The 24,008-nt window shown below is 31.9% G+C and overlaps 4 protein-coding genes and 1 long non-coding RNA gene across 5 annotated transcripts; 1 reads left to right on the plus strand and 4 right to left on the minus strand.

Moving 5' to 3' along the window:
* Window positions 1-984: 984 nt before the first annotated feature.
* Window positions 985-2,671, minus strand: LOC114193299. The gene is made up of 3 exons (XR_003606250.1): window positions 2,584-2,671; window positions 2,423-2,494; window positions 985-1,198 (listed from the first exon to the last, which is right to left on the minus strand). It is a non-coding gene; the product is annotated as an uncharacterized LOC114193299 (long non-coding RNA).
* Window positions 2,672-6,639: 3,968 nt separating this feature from the next.
* Window positions 6,640-8,375, minus strand: LOC114194400 (anthocyanidin 3-O-glucosyltransferase 2-like). Its single transcript, XM_028084590.1, has 2 exons — window positions 6,821-8,375; window positions 6,640-6,724 (listed from the first exon to the last, which is right to left on the minus strand). Exon 1 carries the CDS (start codon window positions 8,243-8,245, stop codon window positions 6,821-6,823), a length of 1,425 nt encoding a protein of 474 aa, XP_027940391.1. The 5' UTR covers window positions 8,246-8,375; the 3' UTR covers window positions 6,640-6,724.
* Window positions 8,376-9,318: 943 nt separating this feature from the next.
* LOC114194404 (AP-1 complex subunit sigma-1) lies at window positions 9,319-11,427 on the minus strand. Its single transcript, XM_028084594.1, has 7 exons — window positions 11,322-11,427; window positions 10,743-10,829; window positions 10,299-10,390; window positions 10,089-10,197; window positions 9,965-10,000; window positions 9,703-9,789; window positions 9,319-9,602 (listed from the first exon to the last, which is right to left on the minus strand). The coding sequence occupies exons 1-7, from the start codon at window positions 11,322-11,324 to the stop codon at window positions 9,531-9,533; spliced, it is 486 nt and encodes a 161-aa protein (XP_027940395.1). The 5' UTR covers window positions 11,325-11,427; the 3' UTR covers window positions 9,319-9,530.
* Window positions 11,428-11,942: 515 nt separating this feature from the next.
* Window positions 11,943-14,710, minus strand: LOC114194401 (zinc transporter 3-like). Its single transcript, XM_028084591.1, has 3 exons — window positions 14,093-14,710; window positions 13,479-13,628; window positions 11,943-12,348 (listed from the first exon to the last, which is right to left on the minus strand). The coding sequence occupies exons 1-3, from the start codon at window positions 14,708-14,710 to the stop codon at window positions 12,043-12,045; spliced, it is 1,074 nt and encodes a 357-aa protein (XP_027940392.1). The 3' UTR covers window positions 11,943-12,042.
* A 5,303-nt stretch (window positions 14,711-20,013) lies between these two features.
* LOC114194402 (choline-phosphate cytidylyltransferase 2-like) lies at window positions 20,014-23,704 on the plus strand. Its single transcript, XM_028084592.1, has 8 exons — window positions 20,014-20,261; window positions 20,497-20,610; window positions 20,702-20,797; window positions 20,916-20,958; window positions 21,060-21,215; window positions 21,372-21,452; window positions 22,901-23,011; window positions 23,118-23,704. The coding sequence occupies exons 1-8, from the start codon at window positions 20,125-20,127 to the stop codon at window positions 23,334-23,336; spliced, it is 957 nt and encodes a 318-aa protein (XP_027940393.1). The 5' UTR covers window positions 20,014-20,124; the 3' UTR covers window positions 23,337-23,704.
* The last annotated feature ends 304 nt before the right edge of the window (window positions 23,705-24,008 follow it).

Consider the following 24,008-nt stretch of genomic DNA (forward strand, 5'->3'; position numbering starts at 1 on the left):
ATATTCCATTAATTAAAGAGAAGGAAGATTTATAGAATGAAAGTTCCTTTGAAACAAAACTAAGAAGTAAAAGAAACGAGAATTTTTTTTGAGTTATCTAATAAATTAAAGCTATAAATATTAGAAAATAAAAATAATTAAATATCTATCTGATGATTAAATTTGATAAAAAAAAATTTAACCACGAAATAATTTTTTTAAAATTTATACCGAAGAATTCAAAAGAAATGTATAGTTAAAATTGCAAATTTGATGAACAAGAAAAAGTAAAATAATTAAAAAATAAAATAAAATTTTGTATCAGATTTTTTTTTTAAATAACATATAATAAAGGAGAAATGTTAATAGTAAAAATAAATCTTTTAAATTACGGAATATTTTAATTATTACGGAAACAAATACAATAAAAATATACGAACTCCTCCTTTCTTTTTAATTTTTTAGAATTTCTGGTCTGTTTAATTTATCAAAAGTTATGGTGTAGCGCAATTTCTCTCTGCACCTCTATAATTTTTATTTTTATTTTCTCAACTTTTTTATTTCAAATTATGTAATGTAATATAAATTGTATTTTAAAATATACAATCTAAAATATATTTATATTTCAAATTATACAATTTAAAATATAATTTTTATTTTGTATTTTAAAATATATAATGCGGAATATTAAAAGTTATATTCAAGATTGTAATTACGGAGATACGACAAGAAATGACTCTTTTATTAATTAAACGTGTTTCAAATAAGAAGACCCATTCATGCAATCTTGTCTGAAAAGAAAAAAACTATATGTATGAAATTGCCAACCTTAATAAAATTAGGACTGGACAAAATTAATTGAGTTGTACTAAATTAATTGAGTTGTACTAAACTGTAAAATAATTATCCTAAATTAAATTAAAATTACTAAATTATGTAACATCCCATTTAATTAAGTACGCGAAATTAAAGGAAGTGTTACAAGAAAGATAACATAAAGACGCAGTCTGAGAGTTTTAAACTCAATTCCATACAATCCATGACACACCACGATGTCCAAGAGAAAATTAGATGAAAAGATAACCAAAGTACATAAATCTAAGGACGAACAATTACGTGGGTCGCAGCCCTAGATAAACTCATACGGAAATATAAACTAGTCCACGCGGACTATGCAGCAGAATCTCCACCCCCTGTTGCCTACGGGTGTTCCTCGCATCTGTTCACACCAACAAGTTGATGATCATCGCAAAAGAGAGTACCACACAGCAAATCACACAACAAAGAAAGTAGGGTAAGCTAGAGCACAAGAGAGTTCATCCATTAAATCAGATATAATTCCACAATACCATACATTCAAATCAACCAAGCATGTTATGATTGTTTAGGCAATACACTTGTGGTGGATACCTCTGAGTTGCTCACCCCCGAGCTATGTGTTACAAGTGTTTCAATGAATCAATTTCCCTCACCACAAGGTTAGCCCTTAATGAATTTCAAGCCTCCTGCTACTCTCACCACAGGAGTCAGTCCACTCTAAGTGAGACTAACTGACCCCTTAGAGTGTCAGGATGCAATTCTTACCTTGAATCCTTATCTAGTTATATAGATGGGGCACCATCATGGGCACCCATTAACAAGGGCCATGGAATTACGTCCCGACCATTGAAGCGCAACCCTGAAAGTCTCACCTAGAGACCCCAAGGAATTATGCACTGACACAGACAAAAATATGATCACACAGTCAAATAATATTCATCATGCAAGGATATAACCAGTATGTCAACCTTTAAAGCCAATCTTTTAACATTCCAGGTCCAACTCATTCCAACTCATCATAATCCGTCCATGCACATAGGACCCAACTCATCTCGTTATCATGCCACTTTAATAATACTCATCTCATTTAGTTCACATGCCAACTTTCATACCAAACACATCATCTACAATTCATGATTCATGCCAAGCATACATAATATTCCATTATATACATGTTTCTCATCATAACATTCATACCCAAACCAATACCAATCATCCAAGGATAAACAAGCACCCAAACAGCGTACTGCCTCGTCCAGCCCCTCGCTCAGGCGAGCCCCCTTCGCCTAGGCGAGGGCTCGAAAGAGCATCCAGAAACCAACACGGGATCTCGCCTGGGCGAGATGTTCGCTCGCTCAAAATTGAGCGGGTCGCCTGGGCGACCTTTTGTGCAAACGGGTTTAGGTGAGTCCCTGTTCATCTCGCCTAGGCGAGACTGACTCGCTTGGGCGAGATTAGCAGGTCTCGCCACTGTTTTCCTGCAACAGTTACGCACGCCAGCTCAACCCACATATATTCATACATTCACAGCTTATCACAACATCATACCAGCCACATAACTTCAAAATAACAGTTTCATAACTAGACAGAAACAAAACACGAGAGTGAGCTAGAGCTTCCCTACCTGGAAATGGGTTTGTACGGGACTTCGACACTGAAACAAGGAGCACAACAGCTCTAGAACTCGACTCGCAAACTGAAACAACGGGTAAAACGAGTTAATACAGAGTTTCTCACTGCGTCTACGAAACTATACTAGGCAGAGGCGATAGGGAGAAGAAGTACTTATGTGAGCAGAACAATGGCCAAGCTAAACGTGAATCTGAAGAACGTTGGAACCCTAGCAGAAGACGGCAGCAACAGCAGCTCTAGGAAGTGGGGTTTCTGTTTTACGAAAAGTGAGCTTAGGTTAGGGTTTGGGGCGAACTAAGTCTGTTTTTCCTTTCTGGGCCAGCCCTAAGGCCCACTGATCAAGACAACCCTAAAAAAAAGGGGCAGAATGGAAAGCGGGCCTTCCAAACTACATATTAATTAATTGTGAAGTGACAATAATAACTGTTTTTGAGACTGAACTGCTTAGGAATGTGACATTTCTTATAAAAGAAAGAATTGTGCTGTGTTTATTAAAATTAAAATCGGTTAATTGGTATTTTCGTTTGTCTTTTTCCTTTATCTTATTACATAATTTGATTCAAATAATCTAATAAAAAAAGAAATATGATTTAAATTGGAAGGACAAAGTCAGAGCCAAACTTTGAGACAAATAAAAGAAGCTACTTGATTTTTCCAAATTCCAATGCCTTTTTTTCTTTGCTTTGAATTTTCAGTTACTTCCAAATTTCAGGGACAGTCTCCCTTTTCTTTCTCTCTTTTTTTCCTCTCTTTTCTTCCTATTGCATCTCCACACATTAAACGGAGGAAAATTATTTTTTATAACTAAATTTTAATAATTTTTTTCTTACAAATTTAGTTATTATTTTTTAAGTGATTTTATATTTTACATTTTTTTTATTTTTAATATTTTAAAATCACTTAAAAGATAATACTTTATATTATAAGAAAAAATTATCAAAATTTAATAGTAAAAATATCATTATCTTTCAATAAATTAGTTTAATATGAAGTTTTTTCACTTAGATGAATGGTTAGCATAGGAGAGGCCACCTTCTTAGTTTCCATTTTTCTCATATGAATTTTCACACCAATTTAATAACATGATATATATATATATATATATATATATATATATATATTATGTATAAATAATATATTTTATTGAAAAATATTACTAAAAGTATTACTTAAAAAGTATAGCAATGTAATCAATAACTATTTTAACAAAAAATATATATTACTTTTTTATGTTAAAAATTATTACTAAAAGGTTGGCGTTTATAGATTTGTAAGTTCTTATGATGCTTATTATTAAGTATATATTAAATAATAATAATAATAATAATAATAATAATAATAATAATAATATATTCTACTCATACAAAAACTTTGTAAGAGAAAATTATTACAATGAATACATTTAACGTTTTATAATATAAAAATCACTAAATTCTTTATAGTCACTGTGAATCTATCAAAATGTATGTTTTTTAAGACGACTTAAACAGATAGGATATGTATTGTTGGTAATGTTTTCGATCAAATTAGATTTTATATTTATAAACTACTTGTCTAATTCTTCTCAAATTTTAGACAATAAATTTAGGGGATAACTTCCTACGACAAATGACTCTTTCCACTCCAATAGTAGGAGTCATCCTTAGAAATACCTATGTATTAAAATATATTAATATTTTAATGATGTTAGTTTTGTTGAGAAATGGATCATCTTCTTTGTCTTCAATATGACTTCTTAAATACAAAACTTGTTCATGTTCTATGGATCTTGTAGTTTCCTAACCAATTTCAAAATATAAAAGGTAGATTATTATTGCATAGTACAACCAATTACTTCAATTTGGATAAAAAGTAATACAGTTCAATTAAACAATAATGGGATTCGGTTCAAAATCAGTAGAATTTGATTAAAAAATAATACAGTTCAGTTTAAAAATAATGTTGTTTGGTTCAAAAATAATGCAATTTAAAAAAGCTTTAGTCTATAACAATTCAATTTAGTTCATATTATAGTATAATTAAGTGTAATTCAGTTCGATTTGTTAGAATAAAAAAAATTACTTCAGTTTAGTTCATCTAAACTATTTTTAGTTCAATTTTGGTGATTTCTTTTTTAATTCACTACAGCTTTTAATACTGTACTACAATTTAGTTCATTTTGGTCGATCCTAGGTATTTATGTCAATTTTTATTGTACCATAGAAAACAGAATCAAGGAGAGAAAATCAAACATTCAACATAACATAAATAAAAATGAGGCTCCATGCCCCAACAAAGTGTGATGAGTAATTGGAAAGAGTATCTTTATGGAGTTTACATCACTGCCTTACATTACACGAGGGAGAGTATATGAGAGAGAGTGAGTGAATGAGTTTAAGTGAATTTAAGAGTGAATTATCTGTTTTTTTTTTAAGAGATTTAGAGGTGATTGTAAGTAAATTTAGAAATAATTTTTGTAAAAGTTTGTGAGAGAATTGATTAATGTGATTGATTAAAAATTATGTTTTAATAGAATTATTTGTGTGATAACCATTTTGCCCGTAATTTAATAAGTAGTATAAATTAATATTTGTATGAGTAAATTTATTTTCATAACTCTTTCTAACTAGTAAAAAAAATAGTTTTCAAAACCAAGCCACCCAAGAGATCCCTTCCATGCATATGGGGATTGAATCCCTCACCCTAGATCCGATCCAAGATCGAATCCCTCAACAAATGGGATGGAATCCCTCAAGCCATGCCATGCACATGAGAGAGAAGAGAGGATAAAATTGTCATTCACCAGCTGAATCCACTCAAATCAGAGCAGAAGTAACAAGATATCATCCTACATCCCGCAAATCACCCATATGTCTTTCTCTTAAAACATGTCAAATGAACACAAAAAAACTTCATAATCCATCTTCACTTTACCAATTTCCCTCAAACGAACACAACATTAGATTGCGTTGCTTGCAATAAACTACTATTAGAAGGGATTAGGTGAGATGAATTTACGAGTAAATAATGTGTGTTTAAATTTAATAATTTGTGTAGAAAAGAGAGTGTTGATTCATGGGATTAGTATATTAATCCATCTCACTCTAAAAAGAGGAGATTTGAAAGTGGAAAGGATGATTTTACGCTATTGTCCCAATTTTGGAATTGGTTCTAAATGAATTTGCATAGGTCTGGATTCGGTTACAAAAACATTGGAACTGATCCTTCTTCATGCGCTTAAGTATATATATTAGATAAAATAAAAAAGCAAGCTACATCATATCGTACAAAACAACTATTCTTCCTATTTTTTATTTATTACACCTATTAAATTTTTATTTCAATACTATTCATCAACACTTTTTTAAAATTAATTTAAACTCATCAAATTTTAATTTTATGTTATTTTTAATTATAAGAACAAATTTGTAATTTATTTATTAATTTTTTTATCTATCATATTTATTAAATCAATAACAAAATTTCACAAATTTTAACTTTAGATTTATTCATTTTCAATTTCAAATATCTTAAAAAAAACAAACTTTTACCCTGAAATGCATTTGAGTCGTCCACTAAGTCTCTCTTAAATCCATTCTCTCACGTGAACAAAGACTTATGCTGTGTTCACTTGGGAGAGAGTAATTGAAAGAGAGTGAGTAAATGAGTTTGAGTTGATTTAAGAGTGAAATTTGTGTTATTTTTTTTAAGGGATTTAGAAGTGATGGTGAGTAAATTTAGAAATAATTTTTGTGAAAATTTGTGAAAAATTTGATTGATATGATAGATTAAAAAATATGTTTTAATAGAAGTAATAATGAAAATATCATTTTGTCCTTAGTTTAATTAGTATTGTAAATTGATCTTTGTGTGACTATATTTATTTTCATAATGGGATAGAATATGAAATCACATATCTGATCCACCATACCCCGTATCCAATCCAGCACACCTCATATCCGATCCAGCCACAAAGGATCGAATCCAACAACAACGTATCCAATCCACCAGAAATGGGATCGAATCCCTCACAAATGGCCATGGTCTGGATCAGATCTATAGTTGCTTTCAGCTGGGATTCTCACTGTGGTTGCAGTGTCACTGTGATAGAATGAGAGGGATAAACATGTAATAGCGCAACCCAATCTTACCAAATGATGGCATAACGATCGAGATTACTAATTCGATGAATTCTTGCAATCGTTGCTTATGTCATCCATACAAAAACTCTTAAACGAACACACCAACTTTAATTTCCATCTTCACATATCAGGTCTTCTTAAAGCGCACAACATTAGTCTTGCATGTGCAACAGCTGATAAACAAGAAATTATAGCAACTGGTAATGAATACAAGCATCATAAGCATTACTGTGTATGCAAAATATATATGATCGATTAGAGTAAGATACCTAAACCTGATTCATAATGTAATCAATGAAACGACCTAAAGAAGAGTGGGAGCATCCACCTTCCAACAATGTCTTCCTACTCTTTTCACTTGCTTCCACCACTCTCTTCCTTCTCTCATCATCAATCTCCACCAAATTCCTTATTCCATTTTCTATCTTCTCCGCACTCAAAACACTGGGAGCTTCACCCATGAAGTCAACCCTGTAATCCAAAGAAATCTCCAAAGCAATCTCCAGCTCACGCACCAGTAAGAACGCGTTCGTCTGTTGTTCGGCGTAGAGCGGCCAGGTCGCAATGGGCACACCAAAATGTATGCTCTCAAGGCTAGAATTCCAGCCGCAGTGGGAAACAAACCCTCCGGTGGCTCGGTGGGCCAGTATTTGGGCCTGAGGGGCCCATCCGATCACCTTTCCAATCCCTGCCGTCCGATCTAAGAAGCCCGCGGGTAAAATCGAAGGCAATTCGGAGGGAGCGTAATCAGAGGGTGGGGTCATGAACTTCGGTGCAGGTTTGCGGAGGGACCACAGGAAGCGGGCCCCACTGTTTTCAAGAGCCCGTGCGATCTCCCTCACCTGATCCTCACCAAAAGAACCCATGCTCCCGAAGCACAGGAACACAACGGAGGAAGGAGGTTGCTGGTCAAGCCAATCGAAGATGTCAGCGTTGTGAGCGTGAGCGTTGGCATGGGGCTTGGGCTTTGGGTTCAGAATGGGTCCCACTGCATAAACGGGCTGAGGCCCGTGAAGGAAGGATTGGGCCGCATGGGGTTCTAGCTCCTCGAATGAATTTACTATGAAGCCATCAGCTTTCTTGAGGCCCCTCCGGTAGTTCACGAAAACTTCCTCCCACTCCTTCCTCAGCGCTATGGAAGGAAAAGTCCGAGTTGGGACTGGGTTCGCGAAACTAGGGATGACCCACTCGACGTCGGACTCGGTGTTGAACTCGGCGTTCTCCTCTTCCGTCAGGGTGTGGAGATGAAGCATCAAACCAAGGAAAGCAAGACCGGAGGTGAAAAAGACGAGTGAAGGGACGTGGAACTCTTTGGCGACATCGATCATGGCGGTGCAGAACATGTCCACCACAAAGGCCGCGAGTGGGGGCGTGGGGCTGAGGTTGGAGACGGCTTCTCTGACGTGCGGCTTTTGAAGTTGAAATATTTCTATCATCGGAGTTGGTGGGGAGGTGGAGGGAGTTTCGGGGAGGTTGATGAGCTGAAAACGTTGGGAGTTAATAAGGGAATGAGTGTAAGCATCGGTTGTGGTGTCGGATGGTAGTTTGATTACGAGGAGAGTGATGGAGATATGGTGGTGGCGCTCCAACAGAAGGTTCGCGAACTGAATGGTGGAGACGAGATGACCCACTCCCGGACCAGGGATGAAGACGAGTCGTGCAGCTTTCTCCATAGTGGTGACTCGTTCACTCATTCAGATGTAAGTGATTGGATTGGAAGGATAAGGGAAGATGTTATGGGAAGAAACTTAAGGACAGTATTGTTTTGTTTTCTGATGATATTTTGGAGTGAACGCAACAACTGCCATGCTGGTACGAAATTCTATTACTAGTTCTTTGCCTATGTAAATTGAATCAGTTCTTTTTTTCTTTTTTTTTCCTCTCAAATATTAATATAATCACAATGAAATATGACATTAAATGATAATTATAGATAATAAATAACATTTATTAATTTTTAAAATGTTAAAAAGTAAAAGCATTCCATTAATTTGATTAAATATTAAAAGACAAGGAAGAGTTATAGAATGGAAGTTCATTTTAAACAAGGAAAATTACCTTTTGACAAACAAAATTTTATCAGACTAAACAAAGTTTCTAAAAATAGAATTAAAGTTGATTAATTTTTTATTTTGTAATTAAAATAAAATAATATTTTTTCCTAAATAAGAAAGTTTGTCAAAACTTTGATAAAAATACTGTGTTAACATATCACAGTTCTTTAAACAAAATTAAGAATTTAAAGAAATGAGAAACTAACTTTTTTTAAGTTATCTAATAAATTAAAAGCATAAGTATTAGAAAATAAAAATGATTAAATATGAATCTGGTAAATAAATTGGAAAAAAATAAATTTTATTTTTTACAACACAAGAAAAAAATGTATAAACATTAAAAAAAATGTATAACGAAAACTTTAAAAGATTATGGTGCAGCGCAATTTCTCTCCGCACCTCCATAGTTTTAATTTTTATTTCTTCAAATTTTAGTATTTCAAATTATGTAATATAGATTATTTAAAATATATTTATATTTTAAATTATACCCTTTAAAATGTATTCTTTTATTTTATACTTTAAAATATTCAATGCGAAATATTAAAAATTATATTCAAGATTGTAAATTCCAAAATACAAACATATCAAGATAGAGATTGAAATTGCGGAGGTATGAGAAGAAATTACGCTTTTATAATGTTAAATGTCTTTCAAAATTCAATGTAATTCTTATAAGGGTATAATAAGAAGAGCCATTCACGCAAGCAATCTTGCCTGAAAAAAATGAACTTCATGTATGAAATTGCCAACCTTAGAATTCAGATAAAGAAGATCGTATCTTCCTATTAACACACTTGGTTTATGTCCCTTTCTATTGCACAAAAAAAACACAGAATCAAGGAGAGGAAAACAAACATTCAACATAACAGAAATAAAAACGGGGCTCCATGCCCCAAAATGCCAAATGGAAAATGGGATTTCCTCACTTAGTGGCTTGGGCAATTATATTACTTATTGAACTGGCTTCCTCCTTGGCAGTCTCCACCAATGAATCCTGAAACCCAATTTCATATATATAAAATTGCATCAGACAGAACTCTCGAGGAAGAAACTGCGGAACCAAGTATTTCTGAACCAGAAAGAACATTGCATACCTGTGCAGCTATTAACCGTGCAATAGTTTTCTTGCTTGACTCCTGAAGCTCACCGGCAATTAGAAGTTCATCAAGTATATAATAGGCCTTCCATGATAAAACAAAATCAACAACATATGTCAGAAGAGAAATTAGTTGACCCCAAGAAAATGAGCCAGTTGATATGATCAATTATTAATGCCCATTTAAGGTGATTCAGTTTGGAAAAATAATTCATAATGACTTTGGGTATAAATCATGATACGCAGACAGACAAACAAACCTTGTGGAAATTGAATATCAAGTCCAGTTCACAGACCTGCAAATAGTGAAGCGACCATTAACCCTTATATCCTTCCTAGAAAGAATGAAACTGGTTCGAAAAGTCAGCTATGAACAGAACTCACACTGCCAAAATACCGATCAAGAATCTCTACAAAATGATGAATTATTTCAAGGACTTCTAATTCGTTGTCCTCTTCATCAATACACATGCAGAAATAAAGACTAGCATACCTGCAGCAGATATTTGTTAGAAAATAGCAAGACAGAAGAGTGTATTGCAAATGAGTAAGTAGTGGTATATGACAAACGGCCATATACACTTGTTAAATTACCTTTTATAAACAATTTTATGTCCCCGCCATTCTACAAAATTACAGAGCTTGGGAGCACGTGTAAGAACCACGCCACTGATCTCACGGATAGCCTTAAAAAATAAATTAGATGTAAAAATGGTGTATCGAGGATGATTCAAGTGGGACACAGACACAGTAAGCAATGATGCACAGGTCCATCAGTGTACTTGCAATACAAAGCTTACAAGTTAAAGAATAATAAGTAGAAGTCAGTCATGAAAATAACAAATACCAAAGGGAACGAGGGGAGCTTGGGAAAATTTCAAGAACTAAATAACTAAGTACATGTTTGCATTTCAGTTAAGAACACTTTTCTTTTACTCTCAAAAGTTCAATTTCTTCATTCTTCAATTTGCACAGTTGAATTGGCAAAAGTACTTCACTAGTTTTTATCCAAACACAGTAATTAGGGTGTGAGCTTACCTTATTTCTTTCCTTCTGCGAGTAAGGAGAATACCATTTTGTGAGCCTGACCTTCCCTTGACGACTAATGAGTAGCACAAAGTGTATCTACACTTAAGAAGAGGAGGGATAAAGTACGTTGAAATTGGAAATACATAGAGAAAGAATGTGATAGTAAAAGAACAAAAATGGCGCCTGCAAGGTGTAGATCATAAAAACATGGATGAAAAGACGAGTTATTAAGAGTATCCTAATCGCAATGGGGAAAAAGGTCCAATTATCCCAACAATCTAAAACATCGACAAAAAAGGACAAAAAGAACAACCTTCAAGATTGAGTGCCAAAACACGAAAGAGCGTTGGTCTTGAATTGAAACCATGAATCATCATCATCAAGTCCAGATTTTATGGATTTTGCGGCAAGAAAAGTGATTTGTGGGGTGATTGGGTTGGCTTATTGACATGGATAGTTATAATTGTGCTATGATGCAAAATCTAAGAATTGAATCTAGAAAGTAGGAACAAGAAAAAAAATGTCTGAATAGGAATGAGAAAACTGGATCGGAAATATAGCGTACGTAGAATTTGGAAGAAACTTTACCATTTCCCTCGATTCGCTCGCGCCTTCCGCTGCTAGGATCACGCTCCCTTCTCCTTCTCCTTCTCCCAAACCTTCGATTTTTGCCTTAATGTCATTTCCTAAATAAATCAAAATTTTATACTTTCTGTTTATTTTTCCTCTTTCTTTTCGAGTTCTGTTTTTCTGATTCCACCCCCTACCATTACTACGCGCTACATCATGGGCTCGGCCCATTAAATGAATGAGTTTTCATTTAATTGCCGTTAACCTCTATATTTAATTTTATATGATCATTTGTCAAAAAATTATTAAATTTGAGGTTAATTTAAGACCCGTTTTGGTCTCACACTAATAAATTAATTATTTTTAAAACAAATTCCTATTTTATAAAAATAAAAATATATTGTATTCAGTCTAATTTGTTGTATAATTGTATAATTGAAGTTTTTTAAAATTTTGTCAGTGTAATATGATTGACGAAGATGAGACAGGATAATAACTATTTTGAATATTTATTTATTTATATACTTAAAAATAATCAACTTAAATTCAGGAATTTATCAAAAGACAAAATAAATCCCAAAAGTTAAGAAACACTCAAAACAAATTACTGTATACGGCAAGAAAATATTGACATCATAATTAGTGAGTTGTAAAATATGAACACAATCCTTACTATTACAAGAAGAGATTAATGGATGTGATATAGAAGTGGAAAGAAAGGTATATGGAAGAGTGGGCTTTAGGCCCATTTTGCTAGAAGTGACATGCAGCCAGCCCCAATAAGCAAAGACGCGTTAACTCCAATCTGAAGCCTGCTACTTGCTTGGATCTTTGGATTCATTAAATCGGGCGCAAGAAGGTCCACCAGTGACATGTATATTAAGATACCTGCTGATGCTGCATTAAGAATACCTTCCACAATCAGAGCCCTCGAACTCTCTTCATCGTAGCTACCACTGATTATCATACCAATTGCAATCCCCACAGGTGTCGTCAGCGAAAAGAATAATGCCATAACTATAACTGCTCTTCTCTTGAATTTTGCCTGAAAACAAACATCATTATGAGTGATTGAAACAAGAGAAAAATATCACTTAAATTTGTATCAGTATAATTGAGATGTAAAAATTTACGGTAATATCTAATATGAAACAAAATTCTGCCGACACAGTTCTCTGGATGACTCCAATGACAACCTAGTCATGTTACTTTGAATGTTCGGATTCAGTAGAATCTTTACGCAGTGGTGTCACCATATCTATACGCTGGCTAATGCACACCACAAGTCAACTATTTTTGGTGTCTGGTACGTTTTTATTCAAGCCAAGCGATTTGCATCCAATACCATCATCACGTGTCTATGCAGATAAAGCATTGAAAATGAAAGACATTAATTGCTTGCTTCCTAGTACACACTTGTTTCAGTATTGTTTTTGAAAAATTACTGATATAATGGATGTGTTTCTAAGCAGTTAAATCCATTTTCGGTGTTAATCTACTGAGTTTTACTGTCATATATTACTACTGTTTAAGAATGCATGTAGTGAATGAAAGATGAAATGGCTATACGTACAAACACAAACTAAGTCAGGTTTTGTTCCTAAAACAGCAAACGTGTACTTTTAGTTTCTGTATTTTTCTTTTGCTAAAATTATAACACCTATTATAGTTTTGTGCCGATAATTAATGTAATTTTTAATTTTCAAGTTTGAGACTTAAATTCATCGATATAAAATAAATGAACGTTAAATAGTTTTCACGTGTAAAATTAAAAAAAAATAATATAACCCATTTTTACGCAGCTGACAACGAAAAAAAGTTGAGAAAAACATGCATGGTTCAGACGGAGACACGCGGTATTACTCGTCCATCAACATTGACTTTTCGTCGGAAGTTTTGAAATATTCGAAATAATATATACCCACAATAATTTTTTAACTTTTAATTTACAAGAATCTTTTAAGTTCAAAAACCTATTATTAGGACATTTTTTAAAAGAAGAATATGTTAAACTCGATATACATATTGAGCTTATGTGCTTTGGTGCTTTATATTAATTTCGAATCTGCATGATTAAGACATGGAAAGAATTCAGTCCCGAAAAACATTAAGATGGATGAATCTGAAAGGGATTCCAAATGAGTGACGAAAAGAATAAACGAAATTGCAATATACCTGTGAGATGGAACCACCGAGCCCCATGCCCTCAAAAAATTGGTGGAAAGTTAAAGCTGCAATAAGAGGCCTTATCGTTTTAGGACTTTCAGATGCACCCAGAGAGATCCCTATTATCACAGAATGCACCACAATCCCCAACTCCAGCACCTGCAATGCGATATTTAAACATCAAAACCATAATTATAATACACACACAAAAAAATGGTACAACGTATATAACAGCCAAAGGTGCTCGCTCATATCACTCAGGAAAAGATTCTCGGTAACGTGATGTAAAACAACGATAATTTTTTTTTTTTAGTGTCAATGTTATTTTATATTTCTTTCCACATGACAACTTAATTAGCCTACGTCTTTTTATAAAAAATAAAAAATAAAAGGCAATATTATATATTGTATTTGATTTGATAAAAAGAAAAAAAAAAGGAAATTAACCTTTTGAAAGGTGATTGGACATGCCAAGAATAATAATTAAGGAGAGATAAGGGATTGAAGTAAAAATCGGGTGGCAGATAGTAGGAGAACCCACTTGTTATTTTGATAATGATGTGACGACAAAATATATTGCATTATTGTTATACTGAGAAATAGCACGAAAACTGAATAATGACCTGAGAAATAACACGATGGCGAAGGAGGTTCGTGGAAGGAGAAGACATCGAAGCATGAGAATGCTCATGATGAGTTGTTGCATGGCGATTATGTTCTTCGTCGGCAACTCGATCCATGGCGCTTAGCGTGGATTTTTTAAAATATGCAGTCGCGAGAGAATCAACCATAAGCGTTCCAATGGCGGCCACCATTGCAACAAATCCTGCGAACGGAAAATCGTGCCAGGGATGTTGACAGAGACTCGGAGGTGACAGCTTCTCAAAAGCATCTGGCAAGACATGAATGAAACCGGTTGATAATATGACCCCAGCCGCGAAGGCCTTCACCATGAAGAAGAAGTCCTTCTCCGGATGCAAGGCGGGGAAAATTTTGCTGAGCATTGGAAGCGTGACGCCGATTGCACTTGCGACCAGAATCGAAACAAGAGCTCCGATTTTGTACTTCTTGGCCAAATCCTTGTCAACCTTTTCTCCACCTTCGTCTTCGTCGCTTTTGCATTTACACTGATCGCCATCGCCGTCGCCATCAACCAGACACGGAAGAAGAAGAAGAGTGAGAAGCAGAAAGAGGAAGATCCACGTGATGTCACGTGTACAATGCGGGTGAGTTTTGCTCATTTTTGTGGAGGGAATAAAGAGAGAGAAGGGTTTAACAGAAATTTGTTGGAAGGAAAAAGGAAACCCTATCTCTACAAAAATGCTGGATGGCTATGAATGAGTGAATGAAGAATTACTCCAATAATGTTTTATATACTTAAACTTAGGGCACTTTTTATTTTTATTTTTATTTGTAGGAGACTTTTAAATAGTCTCTCTCAAAGTCAATTCCCATGTCCACACGCGATGACATAAAGCATGTTTTAGAAAACGAAATTGAAGTTACACTCAAGAAAATAAAAATATGGATTCATGTTTTATTTTACTTTAAGACAACACTGTTAAATCTGTGAAATATTGTTGCTATAACATCACTCTGTATCAGTTATCCATCACCACTCAAACGCCCCTAAAGAACCAAATATTATAAACATACAGAAAAAAAAAAGTTGTTTTTTCTTAATATTTTTTTGTTTATTTCAATCATACTTTTAGATTAAATTTTAATAATATTTAAGGGAAAATATCAATAATTACAATGAATTATTTTTTACAAATTTAAAATATAAGTTGCACGTTGAAAATATTTTATTTTATTATGAAATTTAATTATAAAATAGTTTACATATTGAAAAATGATCATATAAATTTAATTTAGTGATACAAAAATAAATACGTATCTTGGACATTCATAAGCAAAAAATCTTTGTCGGGACTAAAATTTATAATAAATAAATATTTTTAAATATATAATTTTTATATCGCAAGTAATTTACAATAGTATACATGCTTGTTTCTAATTATCAACATTTTTTTAAAATTAAGATTCAATTTATAAATAATTATCATTACATGAAAATTACATATTATCTATAGTCAATACCTATTAGTAATAACAAAAATTTGTCGATAAATCATGTTTATCAACACACTACCACATGTATGAATTTATCGATAAACTTTACCGATCGAAAGATACAAACGTTCATCGATAACTATTTATAGTCACAAAAATTGTTGGTAAATATTCATCAATAATATAAGTGATTAGGTATCATTTTCCTCTTATTTTTCCTTTATTTCATCATCTTTTTTGTTTTCGTGATCGATCATTGTGTCACCATCTTACTCCAAATAATTTTCATCATTTAGGATCTCATCCTCCTCGTATCTTTACACCACCACAATCATAGTTATTGACGTCCTCCATGTGCGTGTCACCGACGATCATCGGTGCCACCTCTGCATCACCCTCAGTCACTATTGTCACCTCCAGCTAGGAATGGCAACGGGGCGGGGCGGGGACGGGTTTCACTATCCCATACCCATCCCCGCATAAAAAATTCATCCCCATCCCCATACCCAAACCCAACGGGTATCAAACTTTTTTCCCATCCCCATCCCCACCGGGTAACGGGTATAATCTCGTACCCATACCCGTACCCATGTTCTAACTACTTCAATATTAATTTTTATAAAAGAAAAAAAATTACGGTAAAGAAAACATAATATTATGAAATTCAATATTAGGAGGATTTTCTTCGATGCCAAATACATTAAAATAAATTATAATTGTTTATATTTTATATTAGAATACCAAATAAAATTTCATGTGAACCAAAACATTTATTAAATTTGCAAACTACAACATTAATGAACTTAGTTGATAAAATTAAAAAATATTTCAAAAAAGTATAAAAGGAAAACAAATATTCAAATTAAAATATATTTTAAATGTTTGTTTACTTCAATTTTTTAAATTCTAATGAATCTCTTTTTTATACACTAATAAAAGTTATAATATATCACTTGATCAAAATGACACAAAGAACAAATATTCAAATTAAAATATATTTTAAATATTTGTTTACTTCAATTTTTTAAATTATAATGAATCACTTTTTTATACACTAATAAAAAGTTATAATACATCACTTGATCAAAATAACACAAAAAACAAATAATAAACATAATAATAAAATTTTGACATAGATTTTGTATCTTTTGAACTTCAATATATGTTGCATAGTGACAAAAAAATATTCATAGAAATTACATTAAATTTTTATATTGTAGTAAATAAAAGTTATTTATACAATTAAAGTAAAAAAAATTACAGTATGATTAATAGTGAGTTATAAAATAACAAATAATTAGATAGAATATATCGAAATATTTTATTCTACATGATGAAAATAAACAATAAATAAAAATATTAAAAAACTAACAAATATGTGTTTTAGAAATAATTTGAGAGACTATCGAAAGAAATCGCACAAAGGAAATCAAATGTATAATTAAGGTATGATAAAATGAAAAAAACCTTAGAGAACTAATTATTAAATTATGTTTGAAGTGGTTAAAAATAAATAGAAATATCATTAGTGACCAAAAAATTTATCATTAAATTACAAATAAATTAGTAATTAAATTGGTCACTAAATCAAGTACCGATTCGATCATTGAATCAGTCACTAATTTAGACAATAAATCAACTACTACCACCAATGACGAAAAATAGTGACTGATATGGGTTACTGACTAAATCAGTCACCATTTCATTTTTTCTTGTAGTGAATTATCATATATACTATTCCTAAATATCATTATATATATATATATATATATATATAATTTTAACCACTTCAAACAGAATTTAAAGTGAAACAATTACATTATGATATATTATTCTACATGATGAAAATAAAAACAATAAATAAAAATATTAAAAAACTAACAAATGTGTGTTTTAGAAATAATTTGAAAGACTATCGAAAAAAATCACACAAAGGAAATCAAATGTATAACTAAAGTATGATAAGACGAAAAATATCTCAGAGAACTAAGAAAACTTTTCAAATATCAACATATATACTTAATGGTTGAAAAATAACGAAAATTACTTTAATGAAACAAAAGAGTTCTTCAAATTAAACAAAAATTAATAATAATAATAATAATAAGTAAAGAATTTTTTTTATATTACCTTAAATTGAGAGTATAAACATTCTCATGTGAAAGGAAAATTTATAATAAATAAAAATATTAAAAAATAATATAAATATTCAAATGTAAGGCATAATTTTTTTTATTAACATACATTATTTTAACATAATTACATAAAGGTTATGATAAGATAAAAAATATATTGGAGATGAGAATGAGTTTAATGACAAATGAAATAATTAAAAGAAATAAAAAATAGAATATATATATATATATATATATATATATATATATGGGTTACTTGATTAATTGTGAATATTTTGATAATTTAAACGAGAATGAAGATATGGCGGGGACGGGTATTATGGCGGGTATATGTATATCCCCATACCCATCCCCATACCCAACTGAAAAAGTCGGGGATTCCCCATACCCATACCCATACCCAGTCAATGCGGGGATTCCCCGTCAAAACGGGGACGGGTTCGGGCAATACCCACGGGGACGGGTTTATTTGCCATCTCTACCTCCAGCCTCTCTGTGTGTGTCATCCAAAGTGTTGATAGATTTATATATCGATATAGAATGAGATGTTGATAATGAGAATTGTTTATCGACGAACATTTGCAACCACTTGGACCATTGGTAATTATGATGGTAAATTATTGACAAAGATATTCATTGATAATAATAATTGTAATTTATTGACGAACCTTTTTTACGAAACGTGTTTTGAAATGTTAGATAAATTTAATAAAATTTAGTTAAAATAATTAAATTCATACATTTCTAAAGTTTGACACTAAATTAGACCAAAGTTTCAAAGATAAACTAGTTTCATTTGTTCACTACAAGTTAACAGACAAAAACATATTTAATCCTTAAAAATACAATGTGAAAAAATATTTTTAAATTCTAATATTCATGATTTAATTTGTAATTATCTATATTGAGGTAAACTAGTATTTAACATTTTTACTTCAATTCCACGATGAAAAATTAATAAGGTTTAATGAAGTTTTAAGTTGATCCTAAATTTGAATATTTTTTATTTTTTTATTTATTAAATATTTAAAATTTTATATCGAATTTTTATTTCATTTATAGTTTATTTGTCTTCATATGTTGAAAAGATGAGATTGTATAGTTAGTATAAAATATACTATAATTAATATAAAATAAAAAATTATTTTTTCTTCCTATTATTAACAAATATATGAAATAATAAAGTTTTATAGTTGTCATTCAGAATGGAATTTTACTGTTTTAGAAGGGCTTTGATATATATATATATATATATATATATATATATATATATATAGTGAAATAGTAGATATTAAATTTTAATATATATTATACACTTGATACTCCAAAATTTTATATACATTAATGTTTTCACTTAAACATGTATTTATGTTTCAAGATCCTACTTACATAAAACGACAAAGTTTTAATCAGTATAGTCAATGACGTGGAAGTAATTTGAAACCATATGATAACCTCATTATATGTTTTCAAATAAGATAATAAAAATTTGGAATAAATATATTTGTAGTGTGTACAGTTTGACATATTAAAGTTTTGTTATTATATAAAATTTTGATATATTTTAGTTTTTAAATTTAAATATTAATGAATATAAGATTTTTAATTTAATTATTTGAATTTTTTGTTAAGTGTCAAACATGTTTTAGGTTGTTGTTTGAATTATTTAAATGATTTGAAATGTTAATTTAAGATGTGTTTTGACACTAAAAAAATATAATTTAATTAGATTAAAAATAGTATTTTTATTTATTTTTAAATTTGAAAAGCAAAATGAATTAAAATTTAAAACAAATACAAAATTCTAATTTTTTGTATTTTATCCTAAAAATTATTCATCAATTTACATTAAGAACGATGTGATTTGATATTAACAAGATAAACTTGTATTTCTTGAGAATGAATAAAACAAGTCACATAATTCCATCAGTAAAAAAATTAAAGGTTGGAAAATATAAAAATTTTAAATATTTATTATAAAATCAATTGAAATTATTTAAATTTTCGAAAAGTCTAAAGTTTAGTTATTTTATGCACGAATGTGAATACAGAGTTATTTTATATTATTAACTTATTAAAAACTATCATTATTGCGGTCTTAAAATCAGACCTTAAAGTTAAGATTTAGAAAACTTATGACTGTTAAATTATCATGTATAAAATTAAATGATAATGTATATGTAAATTATTTCTTTTCTACCATTAAACGTTACAAAAAATAATTTGAGAGGGAAAGAAGTGGTGAGTGATTAATGTTTACAAAACAAAACAACCATTTAGTCCTCGTGATTAGGAAAGAAGAACACTGGAGTCTTTAATAAAAGAAAAAGGAAAAAAAAAAAAGAAAAAAGGATTTCGGGGAAAATAGTGAAGAAAGAAAATACGCACACGGCGTTTGCGAAATTAGGAAGGAAAAGAGGGGCGGAGCAGAGGAGACAAGGCGAATGGCAGATCACAGCGAACAGTCGAATTCGAAAACGACGTCGCCTCCGGAGGACCGTCCCGTTCGAGTCTACGCCGACGGAATCTACGATCTCTTCCACTTTGGCCACGCTCGCTCCCTCGAGCAAGCCAAAAAATCGTATGCATCATTTCCTCTTATTCATTCCTTTGCATTTCCTACTTCAATCTTAATCACCCTCTTTCGTCCTTTCCCTCCGAGATCTGATTAATCAAAAACACGATTTTGCATTTTATGTCAATCCATTAATAACGATTAATCAGCAAATTAATTGAAGATTGGTAAAAGAAGAAACAAGGAAGAGTTTCCCTACTGTTTCCTTCACAGACACTTTTTGCTTACTCTCGAATTTTAGGTTTCCGAATACATACTTATTGGTCGGGTGTTGCAACGATGAGGTCACCCACAAATACAAAGGCAAGACTGTTATGACAGAGGCGGAACGATACGAATCCCTGCGCCACTGCAAGTATGATATTTTGTTAACAGGGCCTTGTTGCTTCAGCTCTTTTAATTTGACTTTGAATTTGAATTTCGATTTGGTTTCATTTCGAGAGCAGATGGGTGGACGAAGTTATTCCTGATGCCCCTTGGGTTATTAATCAAGAGTTTCTTGACAAGCACAACATTGACTATGTGGCTCATGATTCTCTTCCGTAAGATTAATATTTCAGCATTAACATGTGAATCTGGTAACTTGGATCCATTCATTTCATTGCATATGTATGCATAATGTGATCATCCTTTTTGCATTTCTCAACCCATTGTCCACAGTTATGCTGATGCCAGTGGTGCTGCCAATGATGTTTATGAATTTGTATGTATGACAAAATGTTTTTTTTTTTTTAATTATTATTATTATTTCCTGGTCAATTTCCCTTTTCGCTTGTACTATAAGCCGTGAATTTTTGTGTGTAGGTTAAATCTGTTGGGAGGTTTAAGGAAACAAAACGGACTGAAGGAATATCCACGTCAGATGTTATAATGAGGATTGTCAAAGATTATAACCAATATGTGTTGCGGAACTTGGATCGTGGCTACTCAAGAAATGAGCTTGGCGTGAGCTATGTGAAGGCATGATTTGGCATAAATCTCTTTGATATATTCTACTTAAAAATTTAACAGGATACCCCTTTCAGCGAATTTTTGTCCTTATACTGATGTTACTCTTTCTGTTCCTTTGGCGAATACTCTTGTCTCTTGTGGTTTTCATTGCTTTGTCTTAAATAGGAAAAGCGACTTAGGGTGAATAGAAGGTTGAAAACATTGCAAGAGAAAGTGAAAGAACATCAAGAAAAAGTTGGGGAAAAGGTATGTATTGCTATCAGATATCATTTGGTTAATCAAATCAAACTAATATCTGTGTTGGGAAAAAATTATTCGAATTATATGGGTGAAAGTGTTGTAGGATGAAAATGCATGTATATTGTAATGTAATGTAATCATCATTGAAGTAGGAGCTGAGAACGTCACGTAAAGTTACTTGAAAATTTCTTATTTATTCTCGGTTGTGATTCAAATTGGTATGGGACGCTGGACATCTGCTATAGGTTATTTGGATTCAATGGTTTATTTTTTCACAGTTTTGCTGAAGTATTGTATCCGAGGATTTTGGGTGCTTTGTCAAGGAGTAAAACATGATTAAGGAGTAAAATCAACAAAAAAAAATTAGTAATCCTATCTGAATTGACTTGGGTTATCTTGTTTACTCATTCTTTGGAATCATGCAGTATGATTTAATTCAGAAACATATACTCCTAGTATTACCAAATTAATTGAATATACCTTTCCAAATATTGCAGTCCTCTTGTTGTGATACATTTCCTCATATGTCTTTGTTTCCATATCTTCTGTATGTTTTTATTATTAGATATTGTGGCTTCATCACCTCCTGGTTTTTGTTGATGTTTGGTTGCTATTTTAATTGGAGAAGGGGGCCATGGGGGTGGGGAGGCAGGGATGGCAAGCCTTTGAGCACATGCTAAGTTTATATATTTTTATTTTTTTCTGAATATAGCTTTAACTTGTTGCTCTCAATTACCAACTTTTTTTGTCAAACCTTCACAAACGGTTATCCTAAACCACTGTTTGACACTTTCACCGGTAATTAGTGCTTGTATGATTTATTACCATGAAACTAATATCAGTCAGTTGCTTGATTGATTTGGCATAATTCTCTATTTTAAGCTATACTTCTAATTCCAAATGTTACTTGTTTCACCTTTTTTCCATGACTTTACTAAGCTCATCTTAATATTTGGACAACATTATGATTCTTGTGTGCGCATTGAAAATACTAGAGTGAAAAACTATGTACTGGCTTTAAACGTAGTTGTCTTGTATAAGAAAACAGTGAATTGATACTATTTTAATATTTTTGCATCTCTCTCTTACTCTGTGTCTGCTTCTATTTATTATAGTATTTTTTTTTTCAAAAGGAAAAATATCATTAACACCTTAAATGTCAAGGCTAAAATCGAGTATTAGGAAGCATCCTTATCAAATTATTGATCTTGCTGAATGTATATCTGGTCTGAATGATTTGGAAAATTATGTCGGATCGGTCATAGTAATATTTCCTCAAGAAAGGAGCATGTGAAAGCCTACGTTTTTTCTATAGTAAGGCAATACTTGTCCTGCGGACATAAGCATTCTCCTTTCAACATTTATATATGCATAATAGTATCCTACGTTAAAAATCATCTGTTTTTTGTTAATTACGGTAAAGAAAGATGTTTATATTTGTGTGGTTTATCCAGATCCAAATTGTTGCAAAGACTGCTGGTATGCATAGGAATGAGTGGGTGGAAAATGCTGATCGTTGGGTTGCTGGGTTTCTGGAAATGTTTGAAGAAGGTTGCCACAAGATGGTGAGCTAATTTATGTGAAAAAGCTATGTAATTCTTCCTTCTGGTCTACGTAAACTACATGTTTACTTCATCGCGTCTTTTCTTATCACTTGGTTCTACAAAACAGGGAACAGCAATTAGGGATCGTATTCAAGAGAGGTTAAGACGTCAGCAGTCAAGTGATGGCACGCTTCGTCTTGAAAATGGCAAGGACGACAAGGATGATGACGAAGAGGAGTATTATTATGATGAGGAGGACGACAGTGATGACGAATTTTTCGAAGAATATTATGATGATGATGAGCTTAATCCCCAAAATAATGGAAAAGATGAGAACAAAAAGTAGGTATACTTGGATGGATTGTTTGGTTCTCGGCAGAATGTCAATAGCAACTATCCATGCAGTATCTGTACCATCATATGCATTACATCTTGGATAGGAGATTTGGAGTTGCACAAGGGAACTTTCATTTAGCTAGTGTGGTAAAAAATTTTGCGTGTTGAATGCTGGTATACGTGAAAGTGTTGTTTGTGCATATGCTTATTTTAGATGGGAAAAAATACCCTGACCTTTTTATTCACGTAATTTTGGATTGTACATTTTGATTTTCTTGTCACTCGCTTTCTTCCTTAATTATGACTTGAGAGACAGAGACTACTTGTATGTATTATCAAGATTCTGCCCATTTACTTTAGAAAGTGTTGGTAGTAATTCATTCGGCTTACTGTACAATATTAACAATTTAAGGGAGTAAATTTCGTAGGCTTGGCATAAAATGCAATAGCTTCCACAAAAGTTGAAGAGTATGCTATAAAAATTGAATGGATTGTTTGGTACACCACATCGTATGAATTTAAACGCAATTGATATTGTGTTTAAATTAATCTCATTCGTTGACTGATATAAACTAACATGCTTTTTCAAAACATATCAAAATTATTATCGTAGTGCTCAAACAGTGGTATTCTTTTGTTGAATATATAGAAAAATGTGGATATTTATAGGCGGGAATTAAGA

The sequence above is a fragment of the Vigna unguiculata genome, chromosome 8 (assembly GCF_004118075.2).
Source record: "Vigna unguiculata cultivar IT97K-499-35 chromosome 8, ASM411807v1, whole genome shotgun sequence".
Classification (NCBI taxonomy): domain Eukaryota; kingdom Viridiplantae; phylum Streptophyta; class Magnoliopsida; order Fabales; family Fabaceae; genus Vigna; species Vigna unguiculata.

Excerpts from the sequence above, each read along its gene's own strand:
- LOC114194400 (XM_028084590.1), bottom strand. The coding sequence starts at position 8,245 with ATGAGTGAACGAGTCACCACTATGGAGAAAGCTGCACGACTCGTCTTC.
- LOC114194404 (XM_028084594.1), bottom strand. Across the intron at positions 10,001-10,088 it reads TTGATCGGTATTTTGGCAGT|GTCTGTGAACTGGACTTGAT; the intron begins GTGAGTTCTGTT and ends CACTATTTGCAG. Across the intron at positions 9,790-9,964 it reads TGATATTCAATTTCCACAAG|GCCTATTATATACTTGATGA; the intron begins GTTTGTTTGTCT and ends TTATCATGGAAG.
- LOC114194401 (XM_028084591.1), bottom strand. The coding sequence starts at position 14,710 with ATGAGCAAAACTCACCCGCATTGTACACGTGACATCACGTGGATCTTC. Across the intron at positions 13,629-14,092 it reads GCCATCGTGTTATTTCTCAG|GTGCTGGAGTTGGGGATTGT; the intron begins GTCATTATTCAG and ends ATCGCATTGCAG. Across the intron at positions 12,349-13,478 it reads TCGGTGGTTCCATCTCACAG|GCAAAATTCAAGAGAAGAGC; the intron begins GTATATTGCAAT and ends GTTTGTTTTCAG.
- LOC114194402 (XM_028084592.1), top strand. The coding sequence starts at position 20,125 with ATGGCAGATCACAGCGAACAGTCGAATTCGAAAACGACGTCGCCTCCG. Across the intron at positions 20,611-20,701 it reads GAATCCCTGCGCCACTGCAA|ATGGGTGGACGAAGTTATTC; the intron begins GTATGATATTTT and ends TTTCGAGAGCAG. Across the intron at positions 23,012-23,117 it reads AAGAAGGTTGCCACAAGATG|GGAACAGCAATTAGGGATCG; the intron begins GTGAGCTAATTT and ends TCTACAAAACAG.